The sequence below is a fragment of the Fundulus heteroclitus genome, chromosome 6 (genome assembly GCF_011125445.2).
Source record: "Fundulus heteroclitus isolate FHET01 chromosome 6, MU-UCD_Fhet_4.1, whole genome shotgun sequence".
In the NCBI taxonomy this organism is placed as follows: Eukaryota; Metazoa; Chordata; class Actinopteri; order Cyprinodontiformes; family Fundulidae; genus Fundulus; species Fundulus heteroclitus.
This window is the reverse complement of record NC_046366.1, coordinates 7,818,899-7,843,885: the sequence shown is the minus strand read 5'-3', so window position 1 is coordinate 7,843,885 and position 24,987 is coordinate 7,818,899. Positions and strand designations below refer to the sequence as shown.

The following is a 24,987-nucleotide window of genomic DNA, read 5'->3' as shown; positions in this document are numbered from 1 at the left end:
ACAATCTCCTCCAGCTGTCCTGGACAACTTCTGATTTTGTATAACGAAATTATTTAGTTAACCAAGCTCCTAAACATTATGAAAATATTAATTATATTTACGCAACTAAACAATATCGATATGAGTCTGAATTGATATGCAACATTTTCCGTTGATCGTGGTTCAGCTGACATACAATAAGACCGCAGAGATTCTTCGAACCATGACAGCGGACGTGCACCCAAAGAAAACAATGACTCCTTTAACGTTCTTGCTTAATTAGTGTTGTTTTAGTTTTTCTTTAACGTAAGACAATCGGCATTGAACATGTAATCAGATCACTATCAGGAATTGCAAGATAAATAGAAAGACCTATTGTCAGGTTTGTAAGCAATCAAATAGATGCAGGCGTGCAGCTGACTAGGTACGACATGAACATGAACGATTTAAATAATCTTTTTGGTCCTTGTCTGGAAGTTTTGGCACGAGTGTCTTTTTCGGTACAACTCGAATTCATTGCATGGAGGGTTCCCGGACTCCCAAAACCACCTCCGAAACAGACAAAGCGCAGTGCAATCGGCTGGGTCGTTGCAGAAAGACGCCAACAGAAATCCAAGTCTGATCAAAATTGCGCATTTTACTCACCGCAGAGGGAGTTGGCGAAGCCGTACCACACGCATCCCTCCTCTCCAATGAGCCAGCGTCCCTGCGTGCTGGCCGCAAAGCTGAACGGAGTCCCGAGCACGCACACCAGCAGGTCGCTGACGGAAATGTTGATCAGCAGCAGGTTAATGGGGGACCGCAACATCTGGTAGCGGCAGAAAAGAACCAGCACCAGCATGTTGTTCAGCAGTCCAAACGCTCCGATGAAGCCGAGGCACACGGCCACGACCAGGTGCCCTGTCGGGCTGAGGGTGGTCCGGAGCGTACCGCCCCCCGGGTGCCCTTCCCCGGCTCCGGCGCACAGGGCGCTGTTGAACTCCGCGCAGCCGCTCAGGCTGGCGTTGGACACCAGCATGGCAGTCCCTGTCACTGCGGTGGCACACCGGGCGGCCACGGGGACTAATGTGGCGACGGCATTTCTGTTTGTCTCTGTGTGGAAAAATAAATTAACAAACTTGTTGCTTAAAAAAAAAAACAGTGTCAAGTAGAAACAAGTTGAGCCAAACTGGAGATTTGAGAGAAGTGTTCGAGTTGGGAAATGTCAAACTTTTTTTGTCGGATCATGAGGAGGGGATTAAGGATGTTGTAAAATGTTGCAGGAAAAGTTTGGTTAAGATTTGCTCCACCGTGTGGCTGTCTCTAACGCACACTCTCATTCTTCCCAGAGACGCTCATCCAGTCACCTTCCCTTCTCGGGCCGTATTTAAATCCCGGCCGCCCGCTCTTCGGCAGCTGACGTTCAGAGCGGAGGGTGGGGGCTCGATGGTTGGGCGGGAAAACAGAGCCGCCTGGAAATCCAGCTGCGGACTGTCAATCTGCGTATCATAGAGGACTCTCTGCGAATAGCCGGCGCGGTACGGGCTTTATTCACCGGCTCCACCTTAAAAGTTTCACAAGCTGATTCTATCACTCCTGGTTCTTCCTAATGGTGCTGTCCAGGGTGCTGAGCGCCGTCTCAGCTGATCTTCATTACCAGGCGCGAGAACGGCTTTGCATGATAGAGGGTCTTAAATAACTTTCAATGGCGCATTCAAAGCCACAGTTTCCTTGTAAAAGTGTCCACAACCTTGAAACGCTTTTATGTTTTGCCACATTGCGGCCAGAAACCTCCACGTGTTTACTTTTGTTTTATGTGAAAGGCTAATACAAAGTAGCACAGAAAAGATTGATGATTTTATTGTTTTTCGAAATGTTTTTATGAATAAAAAATCTAAAAGGTGTTGGTTACATTTGTAGTAAGGGTCCAGGTGAGTCAATATTTCGTATACCCATGTTTCACGGCATTACAACAGTAAGTTTTTTTTTTCTTTTTTTGTTGTTTTTTTGGTTGTGTTTTGTTGAAGGGGGTGATGTCTTTGTTAAAAACGCAGGGCATCTGTAAACACTGATTTTCAGGTCTTGCCACAACATCTTAATTGCATTTAGGTCTGGATGTCAGTACAGTATAAAAACATCCCCACAGCATGAAGCTATCACTACCATGGTTCACTGTGGGGATAGTGTGTTCATGGCATGGGTGCATGCCGTGCTAGATCCAAAATGCTCCAGCAAGAGTTCTGATGAAAATCAACCAGAGGGATCATATTTCTCCAATTTTATCTTCCCTTCACTAGCTTCCTGTTAAATCAAGAATATAATTTAAAATTCTCCTTCTCACGTATAAAGCCCTTAATAATCAAGCTCCATCTTATATCAGAGCTCGGATTACCCCGTATGTTCCCAACAGAGCACTTTGCTCTCAGACTGCAGGTCTGCTGGTGGTTCCTAGAGTCTCTAAATGTAGAATGGGAGGCCGATCCTTCAGCTATCAGGCTCCTCTCCTGTGGAACCAACTCCCAGTTTTGGTCCATGAGGCAGACACCCTGTCTGATTTTAAAACTAGGCTTAAAACTTTCCTTTTTGACAAAGCTTATAGTTAGAGAGGTTTAGGTTACCATGAGCTATCTCTGTAGTTATGCTGCTATAGGCTTAGGCTGCTGGAGGACATCAGGATCTATTTTTCTCACTCTGCTGAATTATCTTACTGTTCTCCATAATCTTTCTCTTCATTGTAGGTGCACCTGGTCTGCCGGTCTGTAAGCTATGACATCAACCAGCGGAGACAGATCATCCACTATTACCATGTAATATAGAAAGGATTCCTGGATCAATGTGTGCCCTGGATCAATGTGTGCTTCTGTGTTTTGTGTCTCTGCTCTGTCATATGTAGCCCCAGTCGAGGCAGATGACCAATCACACTGAGCCTGGTTCTGGTTTTGCTGAAGGTTTTTCCTTCCTGTTAAAGGGAAGTTTTCCTTTTCACTGTCACTTCATGCATGCTCAGTATGAAGGATTGCTGCAAAGCACATTAACACATTGATCCAGGAATCCTTTCATCAACAATGCAGACGACTGCAACACTTTTTCATGTGGAGGAATACTGCTTTTCAAGACTCGATGCAATCTGCTGGGTTTCCTTAGATAGGAAACTTTTTGATTAGTCTCTGTGATTTGATTGAATTTGACTTTCTAAAGTGCCTTGAGATGATGTGTTGTGAATTGGCGCTATATAAATAAAATTGATTTGAATTGAATTACTAAATTCTGTTTGGGCCTCACATAACCTTGGGCTAGCTCTGAAGCCACATTTTTTCTCTTTACGTGTTTATTTCACAGATTTTCTTATAATGTGTTTATTTAGTCTTGATCAATAGTTTATTTTGAAATTTGTAAGTTGAAATTAATTATTTTTTGCAAATTTTCTGTCCTTGTCCTTGTGTACCAAACCATGACGTTAACATGTATGGTGTGTTCCTAATAATGGGGAAACTGGACAGGTTAAAGCTATAATAACAAGAAAAGAAAAGAAAAATAGCGGAAGAAAATATGAAGTATCTGAATGTAAAAAGGGCTTAAAATATATATATTTTTTACTTTAGTAATGATAAAATATTTATAATGAATAAAATATATAAAAAACTTTTGAGTTGAGTACATTTATTCCCGAAAACAAATCACAATAAGAAATACCTGGTTTCAATAAAACTGACTGGTTCAGTTTATGCCCTAACTCTATTGGTTCCCAGGGCCTTTGGAAACAAATCTGGCACACACTATCACAAATCTCTCACATACTTAACCCTTTATTGCTTGAATTAATTTAAGGTCATACAAGAAATAAATGATTTGGTTTTTTTTTCTGCTGTCAGACAAATGCTAAATAAGGCACAGAATAGTAATTTTAATATAACACATACAAAAGATAATTTTGTGTTTAAATTAGCTAAATTAAGCATAATTAGCTAAAACTCCGACCACTAGATGGCGGGAAAGTGTTTCTGGCTTCACTTCTAACTGACCCCACAGCAATGAAGACTGGCACAGAAACTAATTGGCAGTTCCTATTTCTTCCAAGCAAGTAATTTTATTTCACACTGAATACATTTACTGAACTTAAGATAGTATTTTTTTTTTAGTCTGGAATTATGGTGCTTCTTTAAAGGATAGATTAATTGTAAGACTTTCTACACATCTTTATCCAGTGACGTCAGCAAGTCTGTTTGAATCTGTTGTAAAATATTATTTAAGCACCAAGACAGTGATTAAAAAAAGACGTCTGTCAAACGGTGATTATTTTAGTGTTTTTAAAAGAATAAGCACAACAAACCATACAGCATGGGTGTTTTTGGTACATTTCTGGTAAATTTAATTCCGATTCAGAATCTAATTTTTGCATAGGATTCCCTTAATTATAGTCAAGTAAACTGAACTGAAAATGAGTAGAACTAGCACACCTTAAAAAAAATCCCTAAACTCCTCTTTAAATTGACAGCTCAGATATGTCTCTGCAGGTTTGTAGTGGAAAATGCTCCTACTGTTGTTTTCATTCTGCAATGAAGGAGGTCTGCTTTCATGTCCCCAGTATTTTTAAGCTGCAACCAGGTGCTTTGTTTTCACCTGTCCCTCCTAGTTATTTTATAGAAAACATAACAAACTCACTCACAAATTTTTGTCGAGTATAGTCGAGTAAACTGAACTGAAAATGTGTAGAAAATCAAGCTAAAAGAAAACGATTCAGGAAGACTTTCAGGATGGTAGTTTAAAGCTGGAGTAGGGAATTTTGAGAAAACCGTGGACTGAATCTGAACCAGCACACCTTACAGGTCTCTCACCCTTTCTCTTTGCCATGCTGCACGCCTCCCTCCACACCTCCTCCACCACAGTGAAGCCTGCAGTAGTGCTCCAATGTTTTCCTTGTCTTTGTTTTTTAAGCAGATGCCACTCCAGAAATTGGCAGTTTTCATATAAAGCAGATTGTTTCTCCACCATTTCTCTTCACAGCTGCAGCCCACCAACAATCTTGAGCTTGAATGATGGTATCGTTGTGCAGGGGAGGGGTTTTGAGGAGCATGTATACATAAGAATGGTTGACACTACTATGAACCAGACATTCTTCCTGGCTCTGATTTGTTGTTTCCATCCGGGAGCAATTTATTACTGACAATGGCTTTAGGACTACTGGAAGGAACCAGAGAACCTTGATTTATTTTCATAGATTATTTGTGTCATATTTTACTGTCAGGATAGTAACAGTTTTAACAAATGTAAAAAATTCATTTAAAAAAAAGTTACCTACTGCAGCTTTAAGGAGGACCCAAATACAGGTTGGAGACAGAAGACAGAGCTCATACAGAGCAGCAGTTTTATATAAAAAAAAAAAAAAAACATGTCCAATTTACCATAAAAAGCAGTGAACAAAATTTCGAAATAATGGTGGCACAGCTGAAACTGGAGATAGCTGAGTAACAATAGGATCTAGTACTGAAGTAAAAGGTATGGGAGGCATAAATACTGGGGGAAATAATTAGTGGGATTAGAAAGAATCCATGATGTAGAGACAGATGAGAGAAACTAATAGGCAGCAACCTTTTCTAAAATCTTTCCAGCCAAGATTTTAGACATTTTGGACCACTTTCAGCTTGGTTTCCATGAGTCCCAGTCAATTGAAACAGCTTCTCTTAGTCTCAAATTATATTTTGATGCAGAGTGATGCAGGTAAATGTTGTGTGCCACTTATATTTGATCTGGCATCAGCTTTTGATACTTTTGGCCATGTGTGGATGGAACTCTAAACAATAATAACTGACTTCCCAGGGTTACTGAATAAGGAGACGGTGGAGTGATGAAGTTCCGGCACTTTTATTGAGAGCAGAGATCACATAGATGGAAAGTAATCACACCTCATGGTCCCGCTGCAGTCTGCGTCTGCCCTGTCTCTAGCCCCCCCCCCCCCCCCCTTTGCTTTCGGCTCTCCCTAATACTCGACAGCAGCCCTGCAGCTAGACAAAACAGAGCCAGTCTATCCTAGACAATCAGTATTCTGCATAGTAACACACAAGCATTGACCTTGCAATCAGCAAATAGTGGATCTCATACACGGCCATCATGTCTCCAAGCTTCCTATGTCTGAGTGGTGTGAGGCCATAGTGACTTCAGAATAACTCTCCATTAACACTATGCAACCCTGTTAAATAGGCTGAGGTGTTGGGCTGTTTCAGGCTCTGCCTTAAAATGGTTGTCCTCATACTTGTCTGATAGGTCAACCTTCTTGGCTTCATCAACTTATAGAACCCTTTCCTATCCTGTTGGATGTGGTGTTCCACAGGGCTCTGTTCTGGGGCCATTGTTGTTTTTGCTTTTAATGTTCCTGCTTGGTCTCATATTGTCGTCTTTTAAGGATATTCCCTACCAATGCTATTAGGGCTGCCATAAACAGTTATTTTAGTAATCGATTATTTGAGTAATCAGGTAAAACATTGACACATTCTGCAGAGTTTTCACTTAATTATTTAAGATTATTTTAATAGTAGTAGAGTTGTAGAAATGAAAAAATTCAAATTAGCAAAAAATTAAATTATTTTGTTGAATAAGGAGAAATCTGCAGTTGAAAAGTTCTAAGATCAAAATGTTAAAAGCTCAGCTCTTTATAGTTGACTTAAAAGGTATATTGCCACATTAATTGCTTATAAAAAAGACCACAATCCAAAGGCCAACCAATATTAGTTAAATACACACGATCAACAGCAACTTTAAGAGCCTCATATCAGAACATTTCCTCATGTCAATCAACTCTGCAGTCACACCTAAGCCTTGGCGGCTTTAGCTTCTGCTTTAGTGAGCACCAACGTTCATACTGTGATCCCAGCGCTATTCCAGTTTTTCCCCTCTTGGAATCATATATTTTTGTGTGCTTTTTTCACTGGATCTTGAACATTCTTCAATGTTTCAGTAAGGTATAACTGCAGTGCTGTGTGGGCATTCCTACTATGCGTCATTACCGGATGTGACATAGAAACACAGACCTTAAAGTCACCCCCATTGTTTTGCTTTATTTTTATTTCCATTAATTTTTATTTTTTATTAAACAAACCATACATTGCAAAATCTTGCAGAGGTACACAAAAACTGGAAAACTGCAATAACGAAGGAAAGAACACAATAATAACGGATTAAAGTAGCGTGACCACGGGTCCGGCGTAAGGTAGGTGCCAGTCCAGATTATGAATGCCCCAGATGTATATTTATCGTTCTTTTTGAGGCACTAGGCTTGGGAGCAGATTTTTTTTTTCAACTTTGCTGGGCTGCCTGTAGCAAAGTTGTCGCTGGTACATTTCGTGAATTGCATTTTTTTCGAACATGCAGTCACATATTTAGGCTGTTTCTCCAATAGAACCCCTTATCCTATCAGGACAGGATAATCCTGTCTATGGCACTGTACAACAAGAGTCCTCACGCTGCTGCTTTTTCTGACAGCGCGAGCCGGCAAATATCTGTCTGCATACAGCGCCATAATTATTACAAATCACATGTGGTTCCGAGGTAAAACTAATACCGTGCGGATAGGGCAACAATGTGTTGAATAAACAGAAATACTGTGATGCAACACTTTCTGACTTTTCATTAAGTTTGTCCTATTCAGATGCACAAATATCACATTTAAAACCAATCAAAGTTGTACTGATTCATTGATCCATCCATCCCTTTTCTTACTCGCTTTATCCCTCATGGGGTCGCGAGGGGTGCTGGTGCCTTTCTCCAGCCTTTCAATGGGTGAGAGTCTATCACAGGGCAACACAGAGACAGACAGGACAAACAGCCATTCACGCACACACTCACACCTAAGGACAATTTAGAGAGGCCAATTAACCTAACAGTCATGTTTTTGGACTGTGGGAGGAAGCTGGAGTACCCGGAGAGAACTCAGGCATGCACAGGGAGAACATGCAAACTCCATTCAGAAAGAACCAGGGTTGGACTCGAACCCAGAACCTTCTTGCTGCAAGGCAATAGTGCTACCCACTGTGCAGCCCTGTGATTTATTGATATGCTGCATAATGTCCTCCTTTTTGGTGTTATGGAAATTGTCACCCTAGATTACAGTGACAAGAACAATAAGGAACTTAAAAGGGATTGGAGCAAATAACTAAAATAAGATATTTAGACATGTTTGTGGATAGTTTTTATTTATTTATTTATTTTACAGATGCATATTTAACAAGTTTCAGCAAGGAGAAATACAATTTGAAATTATTAAAGAAAATATCAAAACAAGGGGGAGAGTCTTTCCTCTTAAATATTCCATGCATCATATGCAACTACTTAGGCATATTTAATTACTTTAACACAATTGTTCCATGTCTTACCCTGCTAACATGAATCAATTGTGTTAGAGTAACTATGCTTAAGTAAATGGGAATGTGCATATATATATTTTTCAGTGTACAGCAGTGTATGTAATACTTAGCTAGCAAGAAAACAATATTTACCACATCAGACATTTGATTATCAAGACCATCAACATAGTACACAATATGGTTGATTGGAAACTGGAATATTTGTCATTTTCAACGTAACCATTCTTTGATGTCTCTCCAGAATGTACTGGAGATGGGACAAGTAAAACAGGTGTCCAAGGCATTCAGCAGGACAATCACAGAAGGCAAATCTAGCGAGAATGAAGAAGAACACATGAAGAAGATGGAGGGAAAAAGTATTGAAGTGGGCAAATCAAAGAACCAGTAATCATTTGCACAAACAATGCACACACATGCCCCTGTGGGAGGTCCGACAGTGTGGGCGTTCCTACAGTGTGAGGGTTCCTACAGGGGCGTGTTTGCTGCTGGCTGTGCCTGCAGTTATACCCTTCTCCATTGTTTTGTTGAGAGATGATAATAACTGTTAGCTGCTTCCTTATGTTATCCTCCACTGCACATGTGCAGTGTCGTATTTCCGTTTTAAATGTACACAAAGGATGTTATTTACTAACAAATTGAGGAAAGACAAAGCAAACACAACAACTTAAATATCAACAGGACATGATAATCTTTCATAAAAACTGCAACCAGAGTGAGCTACTGACGTATACATTTTTAAAAAGTCAAATAACATGGCTATACACCTTTGACATCAATACAGTGCTAGCTCCCTCTGTAGCGAAAATGGTCACAAACAAAAAATGCATTTAGTTTCACTTGCATATTGCAGTATAGATTTTTTTTTAGATTAAAAAACATAATTATACTCATATAAAACATAACCCTTCTCATGTACTTCAGGGCTAAGTCAAACACTTACATTTTTTAGTCTATAAATAGACAAACAATTACATGTTCATCAAAAAAGTAAACAGCTGATTTAAATTCAGACATAATTTAAAACCATTATTACCTATGTTTATTAGAATGGAAATACCTTGTCCACTGTCCAACAGTGGGGAAATTTGGGTGTGAATGTGGCAAAAACAGGCAGAACTTTAGACACCATACTTAAACAAAAGCTACATTTAAAGTTGTAAATAATGTAACAAAGCGTCGAGGCATATCATTTAAATGAATTTGATGAATTTTATGGATCGAGCTCCTCAGATCATTCAATGAATTATGATTGCCATGCATGTGATATCCAGTTGTATATTTCCTTTCTTCGAAATTAGGTTTCAAAACAACACAGTTTACTAAAAGATTTCTTCAATTAAATAAAGAAAAACTGAAATAAACATCTCTGCACCAGAAAGAAATAACTGTAAATATAAAACAGATCATTGGGCCACTTGGCAACTTGGCTAAATGTTCTGTTAGAAAACTTAGAATAACTTGATTCAGGCTTTATGCTTGAAAATCTCTGGTTTGTTGCTGTTTCCACCATCTGCAAAACCTTCCCAAACTTAGCCCTATTGTCTTTCGTTCAGAGATGGAAATTGTAATTCAGGCTTTTATTTAGTCACGTCTGGATTATTGCAATGTCCTTTACACATGTCTTACCAACATCTCCTTAGACCGGTTGCAGTCTGTACAAAATGCTGTGGCTAGGCTCCTGATAAGATCTTCAATATTTTGTCATGTATTTCCACCTCTGATGGATCCTGATGTATTATAGAGTGCATTTCTAGATCTTAGTTTTGACTTGGACCAGCGTACATCTCTGCATAATTACGTCCCAACACCCAAATTATGGTTCTGAGGTACAGTGATCAAGACCTGCTGATTGTCCCCCATACAAAATTGAAAACTAAGGGAGACAGAGCTTTCTCTTCGGTGGCTCCAAGACTCTGAAACTCCCTTCCCTGACTCTGAGATCAGCAGACTCAGTGGTTTCTTTCAAAGCTATGGTAGTCCTGTTAGAAACCATTTTGTTATACTCGGTGAAATGGTCCTTCCAGAAGGTTGAAAAAATAGATCTCTGTGAGAGCTCCCGGCCTGTAAGAACTCTGACCAATTTTGATAAGTATCTTTTTATTTGGTCCGAATGGAAACAACTAATTAGCTGCCTTCATATCTGGTCCTGCGCTCACCCCCCTCTCTGTCCCTCGAGTTCAAGGGGTATCACCTTATCTGTTGGTTTTCCCACATGCCAATAATCTCAGTACAAAGCAATAAGACCAACTGGATTTGAGAGATTCTTTTCATGCGATCCCCCTGAGGAGTGGAAGAGCAAGTAAGGAGGTGTTGCACATGCGCAGTTATTAAAAAAGGGACTTGGGGGAGCTTCTGGAAAAATCGAATCTACCTTTGAAGACAAGCTAAATATGTATCTTTTTAAAGCTGCTTTTGTTTAATTTTGTCTTGTGTGTTTTTTTTATCTTCTGTTGTTAAGCACTTTGTGATTTTTATCTTGATTAGGTGCTATATAAATAAAGTTTCACTTACCTAATGATACAGAAAGCAAGAAAGTAACCAATCATCAAGCAGAATACCAGAATGACTGAACATACAAAACCAAAATAGACAATAAAAAAGTGGACAGACAGCTACTAAAAGGTAACCCTGTTCATGTGAAAACAATAACTAAACACAAGCAAACACCAAATGAGAAAACCCATCCACTAAAACACATGATATTCTAAAGTGCTAAGCCCCCAACATAACCAAACCCAAAACACACCTGCACTGAAAATCAAAGTCCCTCTTGTCATAGCAAGGGCTATTGGTATGTTTTATGGTATCAGAAATTTAGACTCAGAAATACCACAAGAACGCCTGTTGAAGTCAAAATACAACTTGTAAAGTCAGAGGTCTGTTCGCAATCCTATTGTTAATATTTAAAATTATTGCTTTGTGGAGATGGAGCCCACCCTGGACAGGTCACCAGTCCAAAACAGGGTAACACAGAGACACACAGGAACAACAACCACACACACACACACACACACACACACACACACACACACACACACACACACACACACACACACCTCAGGGCAATTTAAAGAGATCGGTTAACCTAACAGTCGTGACCGTTGAAGGAAGACGCAGAGAACCCGCACATGTACGGGGAGAACATGCAATAAGACCCAAGGCCAGCATTTATACTCAGGAGCTTTTTGCACAAAGGCAACAACTGTACTAACTGTGACCCTGTGTGGCCTCATTTAGTGTTTAAAAAGCATGTTTCTAATATTGGTTAGCACTACAATTTTGGCAATCACTGTTTTTTGAACTTACATCTATGCTGAATTTGATTTATCTTGGAACTAAGTGCTACTAATTACATCTTACCCAAGCGGAAACAGCTTCTAGGCACAGATGGGAAAACCAGTAGGATTTACAAATTGTTGTGATGCTGTCATCAAAAATAAAGGGAGCTAACAACAAATTTCCCAGTTTACATCTTCGACCACAAGAGGAACCTGTTCTCACATAGAGGCTGAACATTACTGTATAATAATAATAATAATACTATTATTATTATTATTATTATTATTATTATTATTATTATTACTATTATTAATAATAATAATAATAATAATAATAATAATTATTATTATTATTATTATTATTATTATTATTATTATTAATTATTATTATTGTTATTATCGTTATTGTCATTGCAACGTACATTCCAATGACATTTTCTGCATCTTAACCCATCCCCTCGGGGAGCAGTGGGCTGCCACTGTACGCCGTCCAGGTAGCAATTTGGGGTTAAGGGTCTTGCTCAGGGATCCATTGTGGCGGTCTGTGGGAGCTGAACCCAGAACCTCCACCACTAGGCCATCACTCCCCCCAAATGGGGCACTTAATGAGACACTATCTACCAGAAGTGCTAATACATATTTAAACCTCCAACTCTCACTATGTTTTATATGTGTGGCAGCAATATTAAATATTGAACTTGTGGTCACTCTGAGATCTCAGACTCTACCAGTCAGAATTCAGACTTCAGGGGTGTTCTTGTTCTATTTCTTACAGGGAATTTTGAAAATCCTATTACCAAGTACAATTACTATGCCTTGCCAGAATATGCTAAACTCGATGGAGATGTCATTCACAGATCTAAGTTCCTACTCCTAACAGATTAAATGCAATTTTAATCCTGAGACTACTGTCAAAGATTATAATAAGGTTTGACAACTTGGGGAAAAAAGTGGGATGACCCAACACGTCTACCCTGTACTTTCCAGAACAGGGGTGGGCAAGCTTTTGGGAACAATTCAATTCAGTTTATTTATATAGTGACAATTTAAAACACATGTCATCACAAGACACCTTACAAAGTCAATTATATTGAATCATCCTGACAGACTGGTTAAAAAGTGTTCTATTTAAATAAACCCTACAGATTGCATTGAGCCATTGACATGCAGTGTTTACTCCTCCTGGATGAGCATGTAGGAACAGCGGACAGTCCCTTATGTTTGTCGTTGACTTTGCAGCAATCCCTCATTCTCAGCACGCCTGTGGATCAGGGGCCACACTGACTTTTAGAGTTCAAAAGATGGGCCAGGCCAGTATCAATAAAGTCATAAACATCATCTGATACAGTAATTGTCATAATTTGGGTTTTTGTTTATTTTTGCTTTTGGACTCTTCTGGACTTTTCTCATTTTGCCTGTCACCTCTCAGCCAGTCACCAGTCACTATCCAATCAGCTCAGTCTACCTCTAGTCACCACCCTACTCTAGATCATCCCCACCTGTGGCCACTTATTAGTTACTCAGCTCACCTGTTCACCAGCCTACATATACCTTCCTTTGCCTACTCATCCTTGCCAGAATGTCTCACTCTCTTCACTCTTCTCGCATCGGATTTCCCAGTGTGATGTGCCTTGCTCTACCAGCTTATGTGTGCTCAGCCAGCTGGACTCTTCTGCTAAGGTCGCCTGTGTCACATGTTGCAGTTCTGCCTTTTTCCCCCGTGAGTTCCAGCCGCTTGCTCATGCCGTTCTGGTGGTTCCCAGTTCACATCGCCTGTTTGACTCTGCCTGCCCGCTCATTCAGCCAAGCCAAGTTAAGTTGCCAGTGTCTGCGTGCTGCAGCCCAGCCTGTTTCTCCATGAATCCCTGCCTCTTGCTCTGCTGGTTCAGGTGGTTTCCTGGCATACAGTTCTGGTCCCCTACTCATCTCTGCCTGCCTGCTCATTCAGCTAAGACACATCTGCCAAGACTGTTACTGTCATGGTTCAGTTTTGGCCTGGCTGTCTTCCCCTGTTGTTTTTTCAGCACCTCCTCCTCTCACATTCGTCACTGGATCTCCTGCTACCCCCGTGCTCCAACAGCCCTGCATCTCCAAGAACTCTCTCTCTCACTGCACCTGACTCTGGTCATCATCATCCTCAACTCTTTACTTTCAATAAACTTCAAAGAAACAAGCTCTGTGTGTGCGTGCTCCTCTGTCCGAGTTCACAAAGACAAATCATGACAGTTACCGCTTCCCAGCTCATCCTCCATTATTCATCCCTTCAATAAACTTTTTAAACATATGTGTCCGACTGCATATCGGGTTCACCTGCAGTAATTCATAACAGTAATTTACTAACGTTTTTATACATCTTGAGATTTTCTCACATTACAACCATAAACTTTAACTTCAAGATTTGAGGTTTTTAACCTTTACTTCGAATAAAAAGCTGGAAAGTATGAATTAAAAGGAACATATGCAAAATCCACTTTTTTAGATCTTGAATACATTTTATTGTATATTTTATTGTATAATTGAGTATCTCTGAGTGTAAAAAGAAATTTAAATGTAGTCTGTCCAGGTGATACATATCTTTATATTTTGTTTGGGTCACGAAGCTGTTAAGTTTTCTGTTTTCTAATTTTTTTTTTTAACAACTATGTCACAGCATTTGCTGTGGAGCTGGTCAACAGGGCCATGGATTTACAACTTACTAATTTCGTAAATCCACCATATTTATTTCTCGGAGCAATTTTGTAGTCCAAGCTGAAAGATGCCGACGCTACAAGTGGAAAAAATGTTTGGTTGTTCATTACACTGTCCACCAGCGTATTACAAAAATGACTGAATGAGGTGGAGGGGTGCCGGGCGCTTTCTTTAAATTTAAAGAGAGAGCACCAAAACGAGTGGCTCTCAGACGCAGCTCAGAACAGGGGTATAAAGGGGGCATGTGGGGGTAAATTAAGGAGGAATTTAGACCAAAGGATTGCAGTTCCACTTTACAACTGAATGATTTCAATGTGAAAAGGAAGAATTGAAAAGTAGTAATAATACTATACAATTATATCTGCATGTCTTGGGTTTTCTTCCAGAATATTTAGCTCTAACCATTTTCCTATCAACTCTGACCAGCTTTCCTGCAGAAGAACAGCATCCCCACAGCATGATGCCACCAACATTTATGTGTTTAGGGGGATACACATGGTGTTTTCTGCCACTTTTGAATGTAGAGCAGAAAGTTTAGGTGTCATCTTATCAGACCACCCTCTTCCACAGGTTTGCTGTGTCTTCAACATGACTTGTGGCAAACTGCAAACAGGACTTCTTATGGCTTATTTTCAACAATAGCTTTGTGGAATGCATGTTTAATAATTGTTCTTCCCCCTACAGATTCCCTTACATGAGCCAGTGCCACTCCTCCAGATTAACAGTTTTAAAAAGGAAGGTTTTTCTATAGTTGTATATCATCTCAATTGTCGATGTTGGACTAATGAAATGAAATGAAATCACATCTCCAAACAAAATGACATCTAAATAAATAAAAGTTTTTAGCTTTAATGTGACATAATGTGACAAACTTTATGGAGTGTGAAGCCTTTTGCCTTGCACTGAATGTAACAGTGTGCATCTGGCAGCAGGAGCGGGTTAATACATTGCGGGTCTCTTGCTTAGTTTAAGTGCAGCTTCTGCACTAACACAAACAACATGATCCTTTAAAACAAGTCAAACACAAGTTCAGAATGTCAGCAATTAACTGCTAATTAAATGTCAATCCCTGATGGCTTTTGGTGAAGAAGCAACTCTCCCAATTATGCATGGAGTGGTAATACTGTGCCCTCTACAATTCTTGACTTTGGATACTAAAAAGTTCAAGAGTCAGAAAAGGAAACTTTGTCTTCCCCATCATGGAATGATTCAGACCTCTTTCCACCAAGTAGGCCCCTTGTCACACTGTAACGAATGTAATTACCCATTAAAACTATAGAGCGACATTTACTCTGACAAAATCCTCCTCATATTCAGCCCTAATTGAGTTGAGTTAAGAGATGCGGGCTCTGCAGTGTATACCGCCCTCCATTATCCTGTTCAGGGACACTGCACCATTGGTATTTAGCTGGATCTTTAGGTCAGTTTAGTGCACTGAGAGGTGATGTGCAGAAGCACAAATTATACACAAGGTTAAAAGCTCATTGCAGAAGACTATTAATGATGAAGAGAAGCTAATTTTATATTTATTATACATTCATTTGATTTGCAATAGATTATTAAGCTTAGGTTATAACAGCTCTTAACCTTTTGTATCATGATGTATGTCAATATTTTATATTTTATGTATTTTTTATATATTTTGCAAAGTGCATTTCTAAAATAAACTGTTGCCTTGTGGTGATGTTAAACCTTGTGGTGATGCAAACATTATTATTTATTGTATATTTGCTGTGATGTGAAAACGTCACAATGTTCAGTTTCGAGTCCACAACAAATTTCCCCTGAGAACACAATAAATTCTATGATATTCTATAAATTTACATCACAGAAAAAGCAATGCATTACTGTGAAGTGGAAATAAAATTCATAATGTTTTTATTTCATAATGAAATAAAAAGTAAAAAATGTTGGCAGGTAGTTGTGTTAAGTCGCCTTTCCATTGATACCCCACAATGAAATTATTTAGTTCTGTGAAGGCCTCAGAGGTTTGTAAGAGACCATTAGAGACAAAACAGCATTATCAAGACCAAGGAACTAGGAAGACCAATGATAAGTGGAAAATATGAAGTTATATAAAGATCAGCTGAAGCATTGAATATTTGTGGAAGTTGTTATGCAACAGTGATGAGGAACAAAAAACAGCATTGAAAAAAGCCATAAGTAGCTCTATGTGTGGTGTAAAACTAACACTATACATCACCCCAAGCACCGCATACCCATTCAAATAAAAAAAAGGACAAAATAACAGAAAACCTCAGTGTGCAGATATCCATTTGAAGATAATGTATTTGATGGTGCTCTGGGGAAACAAAGATTAAAAAAAAGAAGAAAAAAAATCTAATCCCACGGCGACTTCTCAACAACTTTGTCCCTGGCTTGTCTGGAGAGCTCTTTGGTCTTCATTGTGCTCTTCATGGTGTGATGCCTCCTTCTTAGTGGTGCTACAGTCTCTGGGAATTGCATAAAAGGTGTTACGCTAAAAGATCACGTGACACATGTGACAAGAATAATTAAACAAAGGTGAACTTTGGCTAATTATGACATTTGAAGGTAACTGGTTGCACCAGAATGTTTAGGGGCTTCATTAACACAGTGGCTAGATACATGTGCACATGCCAGTTTTTCCTATTTTCTTCTTATTTCACTTCCTTTAGATTATTGTGTGCAGATCCATCAAATGAAATAACATTAAAATAAACTTTTAAATTCCAGGTGTGTAAAGGCTAATGTTCTGAGAACTCGATAATTCAAGTTATGCTTTAAAATGTTTATTGAAATGGGTGGTTAGTGGCTGATGATGCAGGCAGAAAGAAACAGACTTAATGGATAAGTAGCGGCTGATGAGTCAGGCAAGCATGCAGCACCAGACGTGAACAGGTGAAGCAGGCAGTGGTAGACCATAACCAGAGATGAAAATAGGACATGACCAGGACATGACCAGAACAGACGATGTGTAACAAAGAAACCACCAGAACGGGCTGAGCAAGCAGCTGGAAAACCCCAGGAATTAGGCAGACTGAGCAGTACACAGGCACTGGAAGCACACATCAGTGAGAACTGAACAGGGAAATAGAGTCTAGTTGGCAGAGCACACACGAGCTGGTAGAAACATGGTGGCAGTGCACAGGAGGCAAGACAAGACATTCCGGCAGTGAGTGGATGAAAGAGGCAGGTAGATGTAGGCAGGTGAACAGGTGAGCAAAGTTGACAGTAACTAGTGGAAGCAGGTGGAGCTGATCTGAGCTGATTGACTGGATACTGGTGACTGAGGAGTGGACTGAGCTGATTGGATGGGGACAGATGGCTGTTGGCGGAGCTAACCGGTCCCTGCATCCTTGAGGGTCAGTTTCCTGCAACTTTTAGACGTGTCCCTTGCCTTACACACATAAATTACCTCACTAGAATACAGTCAAGGTCTGCAGGGTTCTTCTGACGGGCTCATATTGGAGTCAGGTGTGTTGAAGCCGAGACGGATCTGAAAGTTGCAGGACACTGGACGTCGAGGACTGAAGTTTGAGACCACTGTTGTGGACGGTTATCGTCAGCAGAGTCGAAGTGAGTGCCGTAGCTTAATAAAACTAATATAATACATCAATCAAATTAATCAAATCAAGTATCTTAGCTTTATGCAGCGTGTAAACAGTAGTTGGCGGCTGTGCTGCCGCTCCTGGGGAGTGGGTGGGAAATTAATGAAATCCAACCATCGTGGCTTGTTTAAACCCCACTCAAATAAGTCAATCAGACCAATCATAAACATGATTGGTTATACCACAGGTAACTCACTAAAGAGACTTATTTCTCTTTCACTCATACTATTTTGTGACGTTGTTGTCTACCTGGACCCACAAACTCGTCAGAATTGGTGTCCACAGCAGTGAAGACTTTGTAGAATTGTATTCTCAAGACTTTGGACTCACAGCTTTTTGATAAAAATAATCCTAACCTGCAAAATTTCTCAGGATCACGTACGGCCACGTGGGAGTGGTGGCCTAGTGAGCCATGCGTTTGAGTCTCGAAGAGGACCCAAATGTTGGTGGTTTGAAACTCAGTCTGTCACTCTGGGTCTCTGAGCAAGACCCTTGACCAAAGATTGCTCCTTGTGCACCACTCAGTGTGGTAGCACACTGCTCCCTAAGGGATTTGTTAAATGCAGAGACAAATTTCCCCTCTGGGACTCCATATATATGCAACCGTTGCTGCCCTTCAATCTAGGAAGGATCATGAGACCAGTTTCAAAGAATTTGAATCCATCATTTTACATTGGGAAATAATATACACAGGTAGAAGACTTTAAAGCCAGCTGTCAATTTTCCAACAATTTAATTTTTGATTGACGCTAGTAAAACTATGCTTAAACCACAACAGCTCTATCTCTAGACTCTAAAATCAGTCATTAGGTCCAATTTTATAGTTAATACCAGGACAAATAAAGAAAATACTGAGAATTAAAGTTTCTTTAGAAGAGTTGTCAGGAGCATAATATATTTTTGCAAAGTTGCACCCAAATCAACCACAACATTTCTGGAACAATGCTCTTTGGATATATGGAATCAAAGTAAATGGCCAGAATACACAGTATTGTGTTTAGCAAGCACAGCATATTAGCACAAACATCCCAATCAGGTGTCAAGAATAGTGTTGGAGGGCTGCTGATTTGGGTTTGTTCTGCAGCCATAGGACCAGGGCACCTTGTAATCATCAAGTCAACTCCTCCACATCCTGAAATTTTCTAGATTCAAATGTGAGGCTACTGGCTTTCAGCTGACACTTGACTGAAGTTGGGTTATAAGCCCGGCCATGATCCAACTCCAGCAACAACTCTCCAATAGAATGATTGAAAAATAAAAGAGTTGTTGGCCCAGTCAAATCCTGACCTCACACTGCTTGAGGCTTGTGATGAGACCTTTAGAGAGCTGGGCTGATACAAATTATTAAAAAGATCAATAAACTGAACAAAAAAAATCATGAAATGTACTTTGGGCCATAAATCCTGGAGAATGGGTGCTTTTCTTTACTAGAGGTTAAATTCAAATAATTTTAGAACCTGGTCAAGATCAGTTAATATCTTATAATTATATGGGAGTGCACTATCTTTTGAGATTTCTGTAAGTTTTATGCCAGGACATTATAGTATTATGACTTGAGACTTTGTAGGTCACATTAGCAGTGGTGTGACAAAAGCTGCTACTCAGATAAGTGCATCTTTAGAGACATAATTGGATAAATAAGCATGTGATGAGCATTTATTTTTGAAACCAGAATATTTTGCACCATGGAGGAATACCTGCTGTGCGAAGACTGGGTTTTAAGTATGTATTGCAAGTTAAAAAAAGAAAAAAAATACTTCCCACAGCTTGAGCTCCCAAACATTATTCAAATAAAAGGTGATGTAACACAGTAGTAAATGCTCCTCTGACACAGATGTTTTGAAATAGGTTTATTGCCTCAAATTCACGTCTCCTTTCAAATTAATTTAGAGAAACTGCATGTTTGAATGTCAGCATTTGTCAAGTTAGGGTTCAGATTTAGGATCAGGCTAAAATACCTATTGTGGATTATTGCACAGGATTCAACATTTGTTTCTCTTTTTTAACTACTGTGACAGTATGTCTAGGCACTAACTGCAAGATGCCTTTGTGTATACCAGAGCACCAGAGTCACAAATCCAATAATGCTTTACACAAAATGTGTGTATATTATTTTTCTGCTGGAACAGTGAGAGAAGATTCCTGCAATGCAGTAAAACGACTGACACATTTTTTTTCCTGCATTAAAGAAATAGTGTGTGAAAGAAGAAGACATTTCAACATTTTGTGTCCTTTTTAGTTTTATTCTCAAAGCTGAATAAGGTCTATAGATGAGAGCCTTGAATGGTACAATATTTATTTTCGTTTTCAGATGGTTGTATTTTTGTGTTTCTCTCTTTGCATTTATTTAGAACAATTCCTCCCTCTTTGAATGTTTACACATTTTGCGATGTTACAACCACAAACTATGAAGAACCACCTCTCACTACAATAACATTTTTTGGTGTGTTTCTACCAGCTTCGCAAGTCTAGACTAAAATTCTTGCTCATTCTTCTTAGTAAACCAGCGCAGCTTTAGTTACCGCAGTTTGAATGGTGAGCATAAGTTAGCAGGTTTCAAATTTTTTTCACAGATTCTCAGTTGGATTGGGGTGGACTTTAACTGGTGTTTTCTAACATAAATATGTTGGGATCTAAACCATTTCACTGCAGCTCTGTCTGTATGTTTATGATATGATATGTATATGATGTTATTCTGCTTCCACTTCACAATCATGCACTTCTGTGTTAAGCTGTTATGAACGTGACTGTGACTTAGTGGGAAGAGTAGTTGTTTTGCAGTCCAAAAGTTGTTGGTACGTTTCCACCTTTCTCTATGACATGTTTTAACATGTACCATTTATCTGCTAGATGAATTAATGATGAGATGGATTGAAGTATGTAGTAGTGGTGCTACAAAATGTGAAAAAGTTCAAGGTCTGGATACTTATGTAAGGTCCTATATGTCTTCCTGTCTTCTTGGTCTGTGGCCTGGAATGTGTGTGCTTGATTTGTTTATTTATTCATTCCTCACAGAACAACTAAGGAAGCCTTTTATTTTGTGTTTATGTCATGATATGGCATGTACAAAGGTCAAAGTGGAAGTGTCAGCGGACATAGGTGGTCTTCATCTAAATAACATGCCACTGGAGTATGCCCAATATTCAGTTGATCCAAGCACTGTGACACTGTCACACACAGAAAGCACAGTTACATGTCACAGAGTCAAGGAGAAAAGGATGAAAAAAATAATTTTTAAAGTTAATTCAAAGGCCATCAAACATAAGTAGGAATCCCTACTTTTCATTAAGTAGGGATTCCTGTGCAAATCATCAAACAACCTACATCATTTTTTTCTGAAAAAGTCAAGTTTTTTATGTTTGAATTATACATTTCAATATACATTAGAAAAGCTATATAACTCTTTATTTTTTTTCTTGGATCCCTATAAAATCTTACAAATTATTGATAAAAAATTGAGGATTCTGGGTGGGAATAATGTACCAGTTCTGTTCTGTCTCTCTTCGAGGTTGGTCTTGTCTTTTCTCTCCTCTGCAGCTTTTCACCCCCTCCCCCCCACCCCTCTCTTGCTTTGCTATGTCTTGTCTTTCTGAGCACTTTCTTCATATCAACCGAACTCTGAAAAACATGGATCTGGTAAGCTGGTCTCTCAATACTATTGATACATTTTGTTCGATGGGTAGGCAACGAAAGGGGGACCCATCCGGTCCCGATTTGACTCGTTTTGTGGGATACACCCTAAATTCCTGGATGGAAAACGGTGTGTCTTTCGACTTTGTCATTCCTCGACGTTTGAAACTTTTACATTTGGATTAAGGATACTTGGATCTCTACCTATTGGTTTTTGTGGATTTTTGTAGTATCAGCAAATACAGCGAATGTCGGTAGCCTTTTGGCCTTGATCAGGCTGCCGGCTGCAAATGACGCGCTCACTATGACTGAGAACGGACAGATCTGGAAGGTGAAGGAGCAGAGCCGAAAGCTGGCTGTGCTGGAACGCAGACTGGCTTTGGTGGTTGAACTCAAGTGGGGTGATGGGATAAAATCTGGAAGTGAAGCGCGGAAAAGCCCAACCATTCGGAAAATTGGATTTACCATTTGGAGCCAGCAAAATGACTTAAAGCTGACAGGGAAAGGCAGTGCAGCTTGCCCACATAACAAATAACATATTTGGATTATGCCCTCCCTATCTCTACTCCTGGATTGTTATGGTGGAGAATGCTCAGAAAAGCTCCCCCCTTACCTGCGTACACCTGTGGATGCTTTTTCTGAACTGTTGGCCGGCTGATAACACCAAGGACAATGGCCCTGGAGTGTTCAGGGAGATATAAACACTTTCACCCAAACAGTCACACATAGCTGATAGTCATAAAACTGATGAAATTACGTACACATGATGGGTCTCAAATGTTTACCTTCTGCATATACAGTTTGTGTCTTGTGTTATGTGTGCTTTTCGTGCAGTGAGGGTTTTTTTTTTTTTGTCGGTTGTTTGACTCTTTATTTGTGAGAGCATAAATTGTCAAGCATCTGTCTTTTTTTCCTCCCTCCCCTCCCCCCATGTTGTTGTAATCTTCCTTCAACAGATAATGGCAGCACCTTGTGGACAGTATTGTCCTTGGCAGCACGGCCTCAGTGAACAGTCTCCCCCCTGAAATGTTTGTGATATTTATGTAATGGTGATGGTACTGAAACAGAAATTTCCCTTTGGGATTATTAAAGTATGTCTGATTCTGATTCTGATAGTGGTTTACAAATTACCCAAATATTTGGGTAAAATATTTCCCTATAGGCTGTATTCAGATTAGTGAGAAAACACAACCCTCTGGGCAGAATTGTTAGACTTCCTTTAAATTGTGGTTTCCTGACTCGGGCCTGGCTATCAGTCATAGTCATGGGTTGTTAATCTATACATTTTCAATTGGGTTGAGTTTGGGCTTAAAAAAGGCTATTCCAGAATTCTCCTAAAACTGGTCGAGAACAGCCAGAAAACTACCAGAGCTCTGTTGATGGCAACCAAAGGAGTCTCGGTAACTTTCTAAGGACCATATAATGATACGCATATACATGTCTAAATATGTGGTAATAAAGCGGTACATTTTTATCTGCAATGCAGAATTTAGATTTTGTGAGAATTAGAGAAAATCTTCAGATTTGATTTTGTGTATCTAAATCTAGCTTTTTTTTAATCAATGAAGTTTAAAATTAATAGTCATGACAATCATGACTATGACTGTATTTAAACATTTGAGCAGTTGTACTATACAACAGGAAAACCAAACAATGTTGAAATGGGTCCCAGAAAGCTGATATCTATGACATGTTGCTATACATTTTGTTTGTACAAATGCTGCCGAACTTGCAGTTTCCAAATGCATTTTTGCACAAATGCCTTTTGCACCATAACTTCTGCACGTACAAATGGTTTTCATTGTTCTCTTCTCCTGCATTGTTTACATTTCAATTGTTTACTTTTTAATCACTGCTGCAATTTTCCTGCATTGTTTACATTTCAATTGTTTACTTTTAATTACAAGCTGTATGCAACAAAATGTTGTTCTGTATTTACTCTGTACATACAAAATGACAAATAAAGATGTCTAAGTCTAAGTCTAAGACTTGTTTCAGTTTTTTTGTTTTTTACATAGTCCCATTTAAGTAAATCCCATAAAAAAGCTGTAGGATGGGCTAAAGAGTATATCTGGTGAATATAGAGAGATTGTATGAAGAGGAATGGTCTAAGGTCCTTCTCTTTGTATGTTCCAGCTAGGTGAAATGTAAGGATATGAAGACCGGTGGCTGTCCTACTGGTAAAAGCAGGTCTTACATAGTGCTGAAAACAGTGTTGCCAACAACTGGGTTTTTGATGGTTTTGTCAAAAAATAATCATAAGAGGCAGTTTTCCCCTAATGTAATCAAATCAAATTAAAGGTTGGAGACAGAGGCCCCTCTTGTAAAAGGGAATTGTGGATCTCAATGAGACAACCAGCATAAATAAATGTTAAATAAATAAAATAGAATTTTAGTTATCTCTTAAAGAGTAAGAGTACACTGCTGCATTTAGAGATCATTACCACTCTTCACAATTTCTTCCTAACTCGAGATGTGTTTGAAGCCATCAGTCCCACATTTACAGTGTGGTGTTCCATGTAATCCTTGCCTAATTCACTTTGCTCTCTGCGTCTTAACCGTCCCTCTGTCCTCCCTCCTCCTCTTTCTACATCACTGCAGCCCTCTCCTCTGTCGCTGACCTTGAGAGGGACCACTGCTCCCCTGTAACTCAATACAAGCAAAGCTTTAAGGAATGTTAATGTGAGACGTGCTCCTGTAGATCATATAAATTTATGGTCCACATGGCTCATACATGAGCTCATCCTGAGCTCGAGTTCATCTGGCCACTTGTGTCACTCAAGACTCATGCTTTAAAAGCTCAACACACAGCCTTTTGTGACATGATACAGGAAAGGAAAATTTATCTGCGATGATAGGGGGAGGGAGATGGGGAGGAAGTGGTGTCCGAGAATAGATTGCAAGAAGCAAATCATGATGCAGTGGAGAATTTCTGTGGCAAACTGACAGGTGTCAAATTAGGTGCATGTCCTTGGATGCTGCCCCGACTTGGGTTTAAGGGCATTCTGCAGAGAAGGACGATGATAAAGTAGTCTTAAAATAAACCATATACTTCCTTGTTTATGGTTTCAAGTTGTGATCTTGGGAAATGAGGACAACCGTATCATGTTCCATATCATTCCAAATGATATTGATATTTGATTCACAGTATTTCTGTGAATCAAATGTAAGTTTTGTGATGATTTGTATGTTCTTTCTCCTGGGCCTGCAGCCCTGTTAATGGCAGAGAGCTTTAAAAATTCATGTAGGTGTCAGCACAACTGAATAAACATTACTTTTAAAGATACAATAATTACCATCCATCTATCCATTTTCAGATACGCTTATCCCTATTGGGGTCGCGAGCGGTGCTGGTGCCTATCTCCAGCTGCCAATGGGCGAGAGGCGTGGTACAATATTTACCATTCTTTTACAATTTTGCAAGCGATGAAGAAGGGTTGTCAGAAGTTTACGAACACTCAAAATCAGCACGGAAGTAACATTATT

At 39.4% G+C, this 24,987-nt stretch overlaps 1 protein-coding gene across 1 annotated transcript in view; it reads right to left on the bottom strand.

The window, feature by feature from the left end:
* Positions 1-1,348, bottom strand: part of LOC105930227 (vertebrate ancient opsin) — a 133,227-nt gene extending 131,879 nt beyond the window's left edge. The window contains exon 1 of the mRNA XM_036137972.1: positions 625-1,348. Within this exon, the coding sequence (XP_035993865.1) occupies positions 625-997 (373 nt within the window). The 5' untranslated portion in view covers positions 998-1,348. The remainder of the gene's footprint in view (positions 1-624) is intronic.
* Between the last annotated feature and the right edge of the window lie 23,639 nt (positions 1,349-24,987).